Raw genomic sequence first — 12,705 nt, forward strand, 5'->3', positions numbered from 1 at the left:
TAGTGTTGTAGCACAGCCCTACTATTCTAATCTTCCTATTAGTCTGTGGCCCGTGCTATCTCTTAATAATTAAGAGCCAGAAAATAGAAATGGCTGCCGCTTTATAGTAACAAAAATCTATTTAGTTACTCGGTACTTATAAAATAAACTCTATTTTGTTTTAAAATAAACTTTCAACCAGTGTGAAATAAAATCCGTGGCAAGTTTCTTAATATAAAAAATGATTATTAGAATGTACTATTGACGAATATTATTTGTAACCTAAAATTACTGTTAAAAACAACATAAAATGGAGCTTCCTCAGCCGCCACAAGGTAAATTATTTGAATTATGCTTATTGGAAAAAGTATTTGAGGTTGAAAATAAGTTATGTTCGCTAATAAGAGTTATTTTCAGATCAAGATCTTCGCAACATAATCGACAAACTCGCGCAGTTTGTCGCAAGAAATGGCCCCGAGTTCGAGAAGATGACCAAAACGAAACAAAAGAACAATCCAAAATTTAGTTTTCTGTACGGTGGAGAATATTTCAACTACTACCAATACAAAGTGACAACTGAACAAGCAAGTAAGCATATTGACGATGGTGGTTAAAACTTAGAGAAAGTCGCGGTCCGCCCGATCGCTACTTGCGTTGTTGTACCTAACCGTTTCAAGTGACCCTCCGCTGTTTATAGTTCTAAAGCAATCTGCCGGTGGCCAGGCGGCTAGCGCTCCGTCCGGGGCTTATATGGCACAGACAAGGCAATATGTAATGCCCCAACAGGCTGGAGCGACCTCCGCCCAGCTTGGGCTGGCAGCTACGATGTCGGCGGCGCCCGCTCTTCAGCAATGGCTCGCCGCGAACTCCGCTCCTGCTCCGCCGCAGCACAACCATGAGATTGACAACGTGAATGTTCAGATCAACATTCTAAAGGACCAAATTACTCAGTCTGAGAACAATCTTAACGCCCAGCACAACGTGAGTAACTTTGATTTAAAATTTCCAACTCTTAATTCACTTACTTTCTGTAAGTTGACTGCATATAGTTAACTTTTACATAAGTCTATTTCTTATGTATATGATCTGCTGCCTTTTATTAAATATTATTTATTAAAATTGGTTCTAGCAAAGCCCTATATTTGACTAGATAATGTAATACTTATATTACTTTTCATTCATCTGTATTTTTTCTGTGTATAATAAATAGTGTAAAAAAACATTTTTCAGTAATAGGATTTTGGACAACAGGTCAGATGTTTAGGCTTACTAATATCATAATTTATGCATGAGTACAAATTTTATATCCATAAGTGCAAGAGTGAAAGAAACTATAATGCATTTCTTTTAACTATGCATTATGGCACATTAATAGTTATAGATATTTTGTTTATTTTTTATTTATGCGCCAGAATGTACTTTCTATAAAACATTTTTTAAAATATATGTGAATATTATAGGTGCTCATTCAACAACAACAGACCAAAATCAATGAATTGGTTAGCAAAGCTCAAGTGGAAACAATACAGATCATGGCCGAGGATAATAATATCAGTCTCACAGAATTAGACAACATCTTGCAACCTATTATTGAATCTTGCACTAAAGATAGCATATCTGCAGGTACTTGTAACTTAGTTATTTTATTATTAAGGTGCGCAAAAGATATTGAAAGATAAAATGTGAGTTTATATCTGATATTACTATTTTGCAATATTTGATTTTATTCAAAATTGTTATAGGAAAGGGATGGATACTGCAGCATGCAACATCAGCCGATGCTGGCAAAGTTATCTCACAACATTTGCTGCGGAAAGTGACACAGTCCGGGGCAGCTTTCACACAAAAACTACACATCATATATCTTGTTAATGATGTCCTGCATCATTGGTTAGTATTTTATATTAGTTTTATTCATTAATAAATGTGTGATTTCATTTAATAAATTGAAGTAATTGTATGGGTCATATAAAGGCTGGGAAGTTGGGTATCATTTTAAATTGCTATTTTAATGTTTTTTTTTGTATTCTTTGGTCCTAACAGTCACAATTTAGATTTCTTTGTGCATTTATTTTTACTAAACTCTTACTATGTATATTTTTATTAAATTCAAGTTCAGTGATATATATTTTTGGGTAATTTCATTTGAAAGTTTTGTCAGTAATATTCATGTCCCCCTTTCAAGTTGTCAGTTTGGTGTCTATGATACTTTATTCCTAATTACAGTGCACGCAAAAACGCAGAAGATCTCAAGAAAAATTTGGAAAATGTGGTGGTTCCAATGTTTTGCAATGCCAGTATAGGTAACATATTTACACTAATGTCCTCCAGTCCTAGGTCTCTTGTCTTTTTGTGCATTCTCATCTATTTAACATCTAGACATCATCCTGTGGTTTTGTCAGTCAGGTAAACTTGCTTGAGTCGGCCTCTGTCTAACGGCAACCCGAGTAATCGTTGTCACATTTCAGCCGTTACCGAGGAGCAGGAGGCTAAGCTTAACAAGCTACTGCGCTTGTGGGAATCCAAGTCCAACTACTTCGATTTGGCCGTCATTGAGAAAATGAAGACGCCCACCAGCTCCTACCAGGAATACCAGAATAACCTTATTGCTCAACATTCTAATGCCATCGCACATTTAGCACAACAGACCAAATCTACCTTTGAAAGGTGAGTTTTGTTTTTTTTTTAAATCAAATTCCTATCATTCCACTAACATATTATCTATTTCAGCTACCAAACCCAACATCAAGCATTTGTTGCGCATACTCTGCAACAAATACAACAGATGGAAATGCAGAAACAGGCTCTAGAGCTAAACAGTCAAGAATCCAAAAAGGACAGTCAGCAAAACATGCAAAATCCATTTCAGAATAACTTTAATGAAGGGTACCCACCGATGGGTTACGAACAGAACTTTCCTCCAAACCACCAACGCTACGGTAGTGAAAGCGGGGACAATTATGCGTCAAACAACAGTATGAGTGGAAACGAGAACAGTTATGACAGTCAGATGTTCGATCAGATGAATCAGCCAAAGGAGTCGGAGCCCGATCTCTCCAATCTTCCAAATGTGAACTTCTCCCAACCGCCACCTGGTTTTGAGCCAGAGCCTCCTTTAGCTTTCCAAAATGGGCTTCCGGATCTGAGCAAACCTCCCCCGGGATTCCCACCTTTTGTAGAAATAAATAATGAAGATCTCATGCCGTCTGTACCATACTTTGAGCTACCGGCTGGTTTGATGGTACCCCTTATTATGGTAAGTTTACTAAGTATATTACCTGCTTTGCTATCACAATGTGCATAATTTTATTATTTATAATAATAACATTTAAAAAAATTACACAAGAACAGAGTGTCTTCTAAATTGATACTACAGTATCAGTATCAGTACTTACAAGTAGTGTTATTGGACACTTCATGTTAATTATCCTTTTTAGTCAATTAGGTTCTATTTAAATTACTTATTAGTCTTAAGTTAGGCTAGAAGAAGAAGAGAAGAGAGGCGTAGTGTTTCTTTGTGGAGAGACAGTTTATAATTTTTTTTTTAATTAAGATACGAGTTTTTGTTTATAATGAAAGGTATACCTTGACCAATTTTCTCACCAATATATAACTACGTTATAACATATGTACATAATGATATAGGCTTTAGATCAGTAGCAGCAAAGCAGCAATTAAAAATTTATTTACTTAGAAAATCTCGACATTAGGTATGAATTGAAAAAAAAATTGTGTTTGTGTCTATTGGTAAGACAACAAAATATATAACGCTACCGTAGTCTAAAGGTGTCAAGTCTTGCTAACCTTCTTACAAATTACATTTAATAAGATTGAATATAATCTTGCTTTCAGTGGCTTTATTTTTTTACATAAATAAGACAAGACTAATTTGCTTACACTGTTGTTGCAACCATATTATTATTATTATTATTATTTATTTACTTTGTCTTTTTTTTATGCTTAACACAAATATATCTGTATATTTGGGTTAAGCATTTAGTCTGCACAGTAGAACAGCATATTATGTGATTATAAAAATTAAGATTTCTTGGTGACGCAAAGATTTATCAATGTTTAATGATGGCAAGATTCATTTCAGTTTTAAAAATATCAATTTACGTATTAGGGAGCGTTCAAGTATTACGTAATGCAATTGGAGATTATTGACCCCCCCCCCCCCCCATGTAACTCGCCGTAACGTTTTTCAGTAACCAAATACAGTACTGTACCCAAGTATAGTAAAACGTTTCATGACCACCTGGTGACTCTTTAGTTACTATTATGTGGTGTAAGTCGAAAAAAATATTAACAATAACGCGTAATTTAATCCCCGCCCCCCATCGTAACGTTTTACAAAAGGACCTCCCTCCCCTCCCAAAATACGTTACGTAATACTTGAACGCTCCCTTATTTAAATTGTAAACTTACATGCCATATATTCATCACTTCTGGCTTTTTGCCGAGGTCTGGACTTCAGATTTCTGTTATGTTTCGCGATCAACTAATATATTTCAATAAAGAATTATCAAATGCTATAATATTCCAGCTGGATGAAGATAAGTACAAGCCCTTAGAGCCAAACAAAATCCGACTTCCGCCCCCAGCCCCGCCCAACGACCGGCTCTTGGCCGCAGTCGATGCCTTCTACGCTTCGCCTAACCACGAAAGGCCAAGAGATAAGTTAGTATTTTATTATTTTCAAGTTTTTTTATCGAAATATTTAAAGCTTAGCTTCATCTATTATAAAAAAACATATTTATTAATAAGTCTAAAATGTTTATTTTATTTTAAAGATTTGTGAAATCAAACTAAAAAGTTTAATGTCAAATATTTGCCTCATAGAGAATGCAAATCCGTTAATTATGATAATGAAACTAAAGTAAATGTGCGATAAGAATCTGATTTTCTTGAATAACATTATCAAATTAATTAAAACACAATCTTTCACTCAAATAATCGTTAAAAGTATAATATGTCTTCCCCAAAGTAAGAGAGGCGGATAATAGGAGAAAGCCTTTACCCAAAAGGGGTGGGGTCAATACTGCAGAACTCAAAGAAACGGAAATAATAATAACTAACGTAGACTAAGACCCATTTGATATGTAATTTTTATCAGTATGGAATTAAAGTGCCTTTATAATTAAACTAATAGATGCAGTCCATTTTTAAAGGCTCTCCTGTAGGATAATCTTAAAATATTACATATTATAAGCATTTTTTTGTGTTTGTAAAATAATGATACAATAAAATAGTAACATGTTTTATTAAATAGATAAAAAACGATGTTCATTTTGATCCCATTTTATTATTGAAATATATTTAAGCTATTGCATAGATTTTATCGGGGGGCTTTGAGTGCGGCGACCGAATCAATAAATTCCGTAACGAAAATAAACATATGTCACGATGACGTAATATAGGTGCGGCCATATACGCGTTAGAGTGAGACAGACTATATAGGCGTGTTAGTTTGAGTCTGGTAGATTGAATTAATATCAAAGAAAAAACATAAAGAAATAATTATAACTGCATAAGTTGATAAAAATGCTATGTAATAGCTTTACCGCAGTCCCCGAGTGCCACACGATTTTTATACATTTATGTAAACCGATCACATTGATAAGTATTTTCTCGGTATTATCCTCGATATAAAAAAATAAGTTATATTGGCACAAGAAAGTCGATACCAGTTATCATGAAATATTTTACAAGAATATAATGTTTTTGCAGTGAGGGATGGGAGAAATTAGGTCTATACGAATACTACAAAGCGAAGAACGCGGCGCGGAAGAACAAAGAAGAGGCAATCTCGAGTGGGAGAAGACAGAAATCCCGATCACCCACTCCCATACCCAATGACCTCCAGAAGCAGCCCTCGCCACCTGGAAGGAGATACAGGTGAAACTTAGCTTTGACCAATTTCTATACAAATATAGCTTTACAAATTCTAAAATCATTTTTTTTCAATTTGGTCGGATCAAATTTTTCAGCCTCTTCATGTAATCTTGGAAGTAATGGTGGCACTAATTCAGACAATAATTAGAGTCTCATATTAATAATGTGATGATTTCATAGAGAAATGTGTGTGCATATGTCTGACTTCAGTGACTGAAGCCAAATAAAGACGCTTATTAATTTAGCTTTAAAAAAAACTTAGCGAATATAGCAGATAAAATACAACTTATCTAGAGCTTGATATATATGGTAGTGGGCTGATCTATTTTAAAAAAGCATTGTTAAATGCCTATCTCATAGATAATCTGCTGTAATATTTTTATTATTTTTACTTTTTAATTGCACAATTGTAAATTTTATGTTTACCATAATTGGCATATATTTATATATATCACATTAGTTTAAATTTAAAACAGTCATCTTATTTCTAATCACAAAATATATGTCTCTACACAGTATGTAAAAGATAAATTTTTGATTTAACATAAGTTGTTATTACATTTAAAAAAATATATATTCTTACAAAAATAGCGATGGCAGTAATACTCTTAACCATCTACAAAAATACATATTGTAGTTGACTAAACAATTAAGATTTTATTAATATTATTTTTTTCAGATCCCTGAGTAAATCGCCAGAGCCAAAGCCGGTCGAATCGCCTCCCAAAAGCAAGTCCAAATCACCTTCACCGAGGAGAAGGACAACCTGGAGAAGAGAACGTGACAGTGAGAACTTTTATTATTATTAATTAAATAGTATATAGCAGGGAATCAAACACAAGCGTTTTTTGTTGGAAGTCCAATAATTGGGGAGTAAGTGCTAACACATACTGCGTATAGTTCATAGCCAAGACATTTGCAAGCAGGATTGCGTTTATCCATCATTATGGTGTGCAAATAAATAAATGTTTAATAATAATATTAATAGTGGTGTGCAAAAGTCGATACTATTGGTAAGGGAGGATGCGGCTAAGTTCTACTTCTGAGCATATGCTTAAGAAAATCATAGTCTTGTCCTTTTGATCCGCAGCATTCTACAGATCAAATCTCATAGGCCGCACGTTTAAACGTAAATATCGTGAGGAAATCGGCTTGCGTTAGACCCAAAAAGTCAACGGCGTGTGTCAAGCACAGGAGGCTGATCACCTACTTGTCTAGATTAACAACTGATCATGAAGCAGATACAGAAATCTGAGGCCCAGACCTAAAAAGGTTATGGCGCCGCTGATTTATTTTATTTTTTAAATGGTATTCATAAATAAACATGTTTTTTAGATCGTCGAAAATCACGATCTCGGTCGCGCTCAAGATCGCGCAGTCGGTCGCGAGAGAGGGAGAGGGAACGACACCGCGACTCTCCGCGGGAAAGGGACAAGACGAGGCGAGTGGACAGGGAGAGATCGCCCACGCCACCTAGTTTCCTGTGAGTGCAACTTTGTTATAATAGATTGATTAAGGTGTTAATTACGTTCCTTTTCATCACAAACAGTAAAAAAATATTGGTTGTTTGTAAAGTAGGTTTACGATCGAGATGTTTACGTGATAACGTCTTATTGGTGATATAAGTTTTTGGGAAGTAAGGAATTAATGAAGATAACAATTTTTTCAAATTTTAAATTACATCTATCGTTTTATTCACACTTTTGATGATAAATTTCGGGTGTAAAATGACAAGTTTACTTATTCGACTATGATATACATTTTTCTTCATACATTCACGGAATGACTGGCAGCGCTCGAGATGAGACGGGAGATCGGTCCGTCTCTCTCTCGTTATACCTGCGATCGCGCTCGTGAGGTTTTGGTGTGACACAAGTTTCTGAACATGTCACCCGACTAAAACGATTTTAATGACGTTATCACGTCAAAAACGCACAAGTAAAGATAATTTTTTTTTTTTTTTAGGTTTTACTAAACCTTTAATTAGTAGGCAGTGATGCCAGCTAAAGAATAAAATAAAGTAATTCGATATATTGTTCGTGATATTGAAATATTTATTATTTTTGTATTAAGTCACTTGAGTAAATATTTAGATTTACCTTTTAAAACATAAAAAATACGAAACATTTTTTTTATTGCCCTCAAATAAGTCAAATTTGTCACTTTTTCGGTGGAGAATGTAGCAACACTTATGAAATGTCAGAATTCTATGGAATTTAAAATCAGAGTATAGTAAGAAGCGTTTAAATAATGAGGGGGAGGGGGACGCAAGTAAATAAGAGTTTGATCAAATTTCGTGATTTATTATATGTATTACTAATAATAATAATATAATTATTTACTAATTTATTCGAAAACTTTATTAGCAGTGGTTCAACATTTCCGTCGACGTCTGGAGGTATAGACGCGAGTAACAAAGGCCACCAGCTCCTCCAGAAGATGGGTTGGGCAGGTCAGGGCGGATTGGGAGCAGCGGGGCAGGGCATAGCGGAACCCATCAGCGGCGGCACCGTCAGAGATAGGCAGGACCAGTATAAAGGTATAATTTATTATTTATTGCTTCTTATCGAGAAATAAACAGCATATTTAATAATTGAACAGGTTCACTCCAGCGTTTATATGAAAAATACCGACGAATTTTAACACATTGTTTCACCTCTTTATGAAGAAAAAGAGTTTTGCCGTATATGTCCCCGCACTTTTATGGTTCTCGGTGTGGAGCTTTCCGTCTACAGAGTACAGATCTTATATGGTCTGTGGAAAGTGAACTTGTTAATAACATAAATTTCATAAATGAACTCTGCTACTAATTTCAATTTGATAGTTTTTACACGCTTTATATTAGCTTCACCTGTATGTATGTAACCGACTCCTTCGGACTCGATTTTGACCAACTTTTAACGGATAGATTTAATTCAAACTTTGCGCACCTGTCAAAGATCGATGACAATACAATAATCCGAAAAAAAAAAAAATAGTTAAAAAAAACTAAGAAACACGCACCAGTATTTTTTGTTCATTACCATTTTCAGCCTAAGTTAGGAATTATTTTTCACTTTTTAGTTTGATGTGCTTTAAAAGCGTGTTTTTTTAGTTTTTTTAAACAACATATTATTTATTTTATTTCCCAATTTTTTTCAATGTCTTAATATCATTTTACTTTCAAAAGTAAACTTCCATATAAAAGTCAAATTAATTAAATACATATACAAAATAGATAAAAGCACTGTTCAGATGGATGATATATATTTATGAGAGATTCAAAACAATCTATTAAATTCGTAAAAAATAACTGCTGTCCCATGTCGATGTGCAATTGGCATAATAAAGTTCTAATGAAAATAAAATTGTCATTTTGGTAATGGGAATAAAAAAGTTTAAACAATTAATATAATAAAGAATAATTTTGTCATCGTTTACTTTTTTTGGAAATTCGTTCAATTTTTATCCGTCACTTTTTAATGTAAATACAATTTTAGTTAGGATAGTGGCTTCAGTGTGCGATTCTCATCATTGAGGTCCTAGGTTCGAACCCCGGCTGTGCACCAATAGACTTTCTGTCTATCACATTTAACATTACTTGAAACCGACTTGCCTTGGACCCAACACAACGGTGTGTGTCAGGCACAGGCTTATCATCTACTTGCCTATTAGATTGACAAATGATCATGAAACACTACACTACTCTTAGATAATATTAGTTTAGATTAAACATAAAGTTTTATTCCAGGTATCGGAGTAAACCTAAATGACCCATATGAAAACTTCAGGAAGAACAAAGGCGCAGCATTTATTACGAGAATGAAAGAGAGAGCATTAGAGAGGTCAACGTGATCCTCGAGAGTAGTATAAGGCTGTAAATGTGTAATTATGAATGTTTGTGACTGGGATATGATTTACTTGAATCATCTTAAATAAAATATATGAGTTTATAAACATTCTTTTATTTGTCAAACTGAATCCTGCATAATTAAAGTATATATTTTTTTCTACTTCAATTAATATTACAAAAGGTTTCATTAATTTGACGATATATTGGACTGGCATGATTCTTTATGTTCCAAATTAATAAAAGAAAAATTGCTTACTAAAGCCGCGAATTACTGATCATTTCAGTTTTTACTGATTACCTACTCATTTTAAACATAAAATCCTCCATGTTTCATAGATATTTTTAGGGAATTTAGGTTAGACTTATAAATAAAACAAATAATAATTAAATGTATTGTTAAAATAATTAATAGGCCAATGTTCAAACAATTTAGTTTTGCAGGAATTTATAGATTACTTAGTAAGGAATTGAATAGAAAGAAAAAAAGATTTTTTAAAATCATTTATTAAATTTATTATTATATTTAGTAATTTCAAGTTATCTCAGTCATTGATTAGTGTCCAGGATTGTATTTTAGAAATTGTTCAAATTACAAAAATATAAGTATATTTTTATTCCTTGAAGAATGTTTTAAAAGGCACATCTATATAAATGTGTATGTAAAGATGAATTAAGTGTTTATGTTGCCAACAGTAATCATTAAGCCAAATACAGGACTTCATCCAGAAGAAGCTCTGATAAAAATATAAATTATAGTTCAAAGTCATCCTCATAGTTATCTTTGAATTCAGCAAGTTTATTCAGACTCTCTTGGTAATCTATAAGTTCTAGCCCTTCTTGTTCAAATTTATGTAGTTTTGAAAACTTTATTCTGCCAACTTCTCTATGAAGCTTTTCAATCATATCTGCCATAAAGTTCCCATTGTGATATCCACTAATAACTGCACAACTTTGCATGTTTTCAGACCTTATATCATTGTGTAATAAACCGTGTTTGTTAAGTTGTTCGGAAAATATGTTTGGGAATGGAGTTTTCACTTCTAAAGGTTTCTCACAAACTGTAATATTAGTCGCTGATAGAAAGTTATTAGCTTGGAAATAAAGTTCAAACATTTCTTTAATATCTCTACACCGGTATGCAGGTAAATTCATTTGTTCCTTAGCTTCCTTCAACGGTGCCTTCAAATAATGTTCTGGAATTCCTCTTACTGTAATAAGTTGGAAAATCTTGTCTGTGGCTATCTTACAACTGGGTGTTAATGAAGTATAGATAGGCTGAGAGGTCCTATTTAAGTGATCTATAAGATATTCAGATTCATGGAATGAGAATGGAATTCCAAGTGAAGCAGCTGCCATTTTTCTTCCGTAGCCTGTCAAATCAGCACAAACATCTGACACGGAATAAAAGTTACTTCTATGTCTATATTTTTGACTCAGAGTATCTAATGCTGAAGCAAGTATGGCTGAGGAATGGTAATATAATTCAGGCTTATAATTTAAATGCTCAAATGTTCTTCCTGCTCCAGGTTTCCGCCAACCTTTCTCCCCAGTACATAAAGGTACAAATAATGTAGCATTATGCGATAGCTCTTCAATAGATAAGGCAATGTTAACCAATCTCATTGAATCTTTTAAAGTAGACTTATCTCTATCTTCTTGTGATGTAGGGTCATTATCCTTGAAATATGAAGGTATAATTGGGTGGGCTACTATAGATTTTGTGTATTCATCTACTAAATGCTCAATACAACCCAGTGCTAAACCTGAAAACCCATCACAACAGTCAAAGTTCACTTGAAATCCCTGCATGCTGTCACATTCCTCTACGTATTTTCTAATGTTATCTGAAAATGTTTCTCCATAGTCTGACTTCCATATTAAACGTCCAGTGCAACCAACATCAAAGCTTTCCTGAAAAAAATTATATATCATCATTTTATACTAAAGTAGATTTTAGATAGAATTTATGAATTAGACTAATACCTGTTCACTACCATGCTGGTATTCTTTAACTATGTTAATAGTACGCGGATGAAATCTAGGATATAAATAATCTGTCCAGGTCTTAACATCTTGTTCAAGTATGTACTTTTTGTTTTCTATATTTGAAGTATTTTCAGATTCAATATCAGTCAAGTATACATTTTTGTATGCAGGTGGGTCTTCTATTTTTTCCACTGAATTCCATGGTATTTCTTCGTCAGTACTCAACTCATTCTCCAACCCTCCGTGAGCAGGCAATGTCTTCAGTGATCCCTTAAGATCTGCTATCAACAATCTTGGAGTAAATGTAGTCTCACCATTTGATGTTTGTCCCTCTCGATACAGAACATCATGATTTACTTCGCTCTTAACCGTTCCGGTATAATCAAAACTTAGTTCTTGTATGTTCCAAAAATGGGCACCCACATAATTAGAATAATGTCCAAATTGAAGTGTTAGAATCTCTCGAGTAGACATGATAAAGTTAGAATTAACAGTTTCATTCACATATATTGTAATAATATAAGATATTAAAAAAAGAAAACTCAAACACTTGATCAAAACAAATCGCAGAAATTTTAACAAAGAGCTTCACTGACCACTGTTCACATGAAATAATTGACTTCGACACATTGATTTGATAAGTCTTTTTAAATTCTAAATATTTTTAATCTGTCGTTTTACAAACGGCGCAGACAATTATTTGGAAATACTATAATATACAGAATGGTCAAAAAGTCGTGGATCAAACGCAAATAGGGGATAGATGAGGTTATCAGCTGCAAAAAATTGTTCTACGGAAGGTCCCTAAACTCAACCTCTGCAGAGTTATAAATTATTATATATATATATATATTACTTTTTTTATAAGAAAATTGACTTTCTTTACTAATTCTTATTAAAATTCGAAAATATCTACACCTGTATATTTTTCATAATATCCACTAGATTGGTACTGATGAGTTCTTGCGTTAGACATGTATTTTCGAACCTCATCTATCTCCTATTTGCGTTTG

General features: G+C 33.5%; 2 protein-coding genes across 4 annotated transcripts; one reads left to right on the top strand and one right to left on the bottom strand.

Moving 5' to 3' along the window:
• Positions 1-91: 91 nt before the first annotated feature.
• Positions 92-9,810, top strand: LOC125051001 (calcium homeostasis endoplasmic reticulum protein). 3 transcript variants are annotated; one of them, XM_047651116.1, is made up of 14 exons: positions 92-314; positions 397-567; positions 677-960; positions 1,440-1,602; positions 1,722-1,869; positions 2,206-2,282; positions 2,448-2,646; positions 2,710-3,235; positions 4,526-4,659; positions 5,710-5,877; positions 6,554-6,660; positions 7,210-7,357; positions 8,241-8,413; positions 9,605-9,810. In XM_047651116.1, exons 1-14 carry the CDS (start codon positions 290-292, stop codon positions 9,706-9,708), a joined length of 2,427 nt encoding a protein of 808 aa, XP_047507072.1. In that variant the 5' UTR covers positions 92-289; the 3' UTR covers positions 9,709-9,810. The 3 variants fall into 3 exon arrangements, with proteins under 3 accessions (XP_047507072.1, XP_047507074.1, XP_047507075.1); XM_047651118.1 differs by having other exon boundaries at positions 8,244-8,413; XM_047651119.1 differs by lacking the exon at positions 92-314 and having other exon boundaries at positions 450-567; positions 766-960.
• A 490-nt stretch (positions 9,811-10,300) lies between these two features.
• On the bottom strand, positions 10,301-12,309 carry LOC125051083 (protein misato). The gene is made up of 2 exons (XM_047651230.1): positions 11,690-12,309; positions 10,301-11,617 (listed from the first exon to the last, which is right to left on the bottom strand). The coding sequence occupies exons 1-2, from the start codon at positions 12,164-12,166 to the stop codon at positions 10,457-10,459; spliced, it is 1,638 nt and encodes a 545-aa protein (XP_047507186.1). The 5' UTR covers positions 12,167-12,309; the 3' UTR covers positions 10,301-10,456.
• Between the last annotated feature and the right edge of the window lie 396 nt (positions 12,310-12,705).

The sequence above is a fragment of the Pieris napi genome, chromosome 7, assembly GCF_905475465.1.
Source record: "Pieris napi chromosome 7, ilPieNapi1.2, whole genome shotgun sequence".
NCBI classification, from domain to species: domain Eukaryota; kingdom Metazoa; phylum Arthropoda; class Insecta; order Lepidoptera; family Pieridae; genus Pieris; species Pieris napi.

Bases quoted from the DNA above. Each gene is read 5' to 3' on its own strand.
- LOC125051001 (XM_047651116.1), top strand. From the start codon at position 290: ATGGAGCTTCCTCAGCCGCCACAAG. The intron at 4,660-5,709 runs GTTAGTATTTTA...ATGTTTTTGCAG, and splicing joins CACGAAAGGCCAAGAGATAA to TGAGGGATGGGAGAAATTAG. The intron at 6,661-7,209 runs GTGAGAACTTTT...CATGTTTTTTAG, and splicing joins CTGGAGAAGAGAACGTGACA to ATCGTCGAAAATCACGATCT.
- LOC125051083 (XM_047651230.1), bottom strand. From the start codon at position 12,166: ATGTCTACTCGAGAGATTCTAACACTTCAATTTGGACATTATTCTAAT. The intron at 11,618-11,689 runs GTATTAGTCTAA...AATTTTTTTCAG, and splicing joins ACCAGCATGGTAGTGAACAG to GAAAGCTTTGATGTTGGTTG.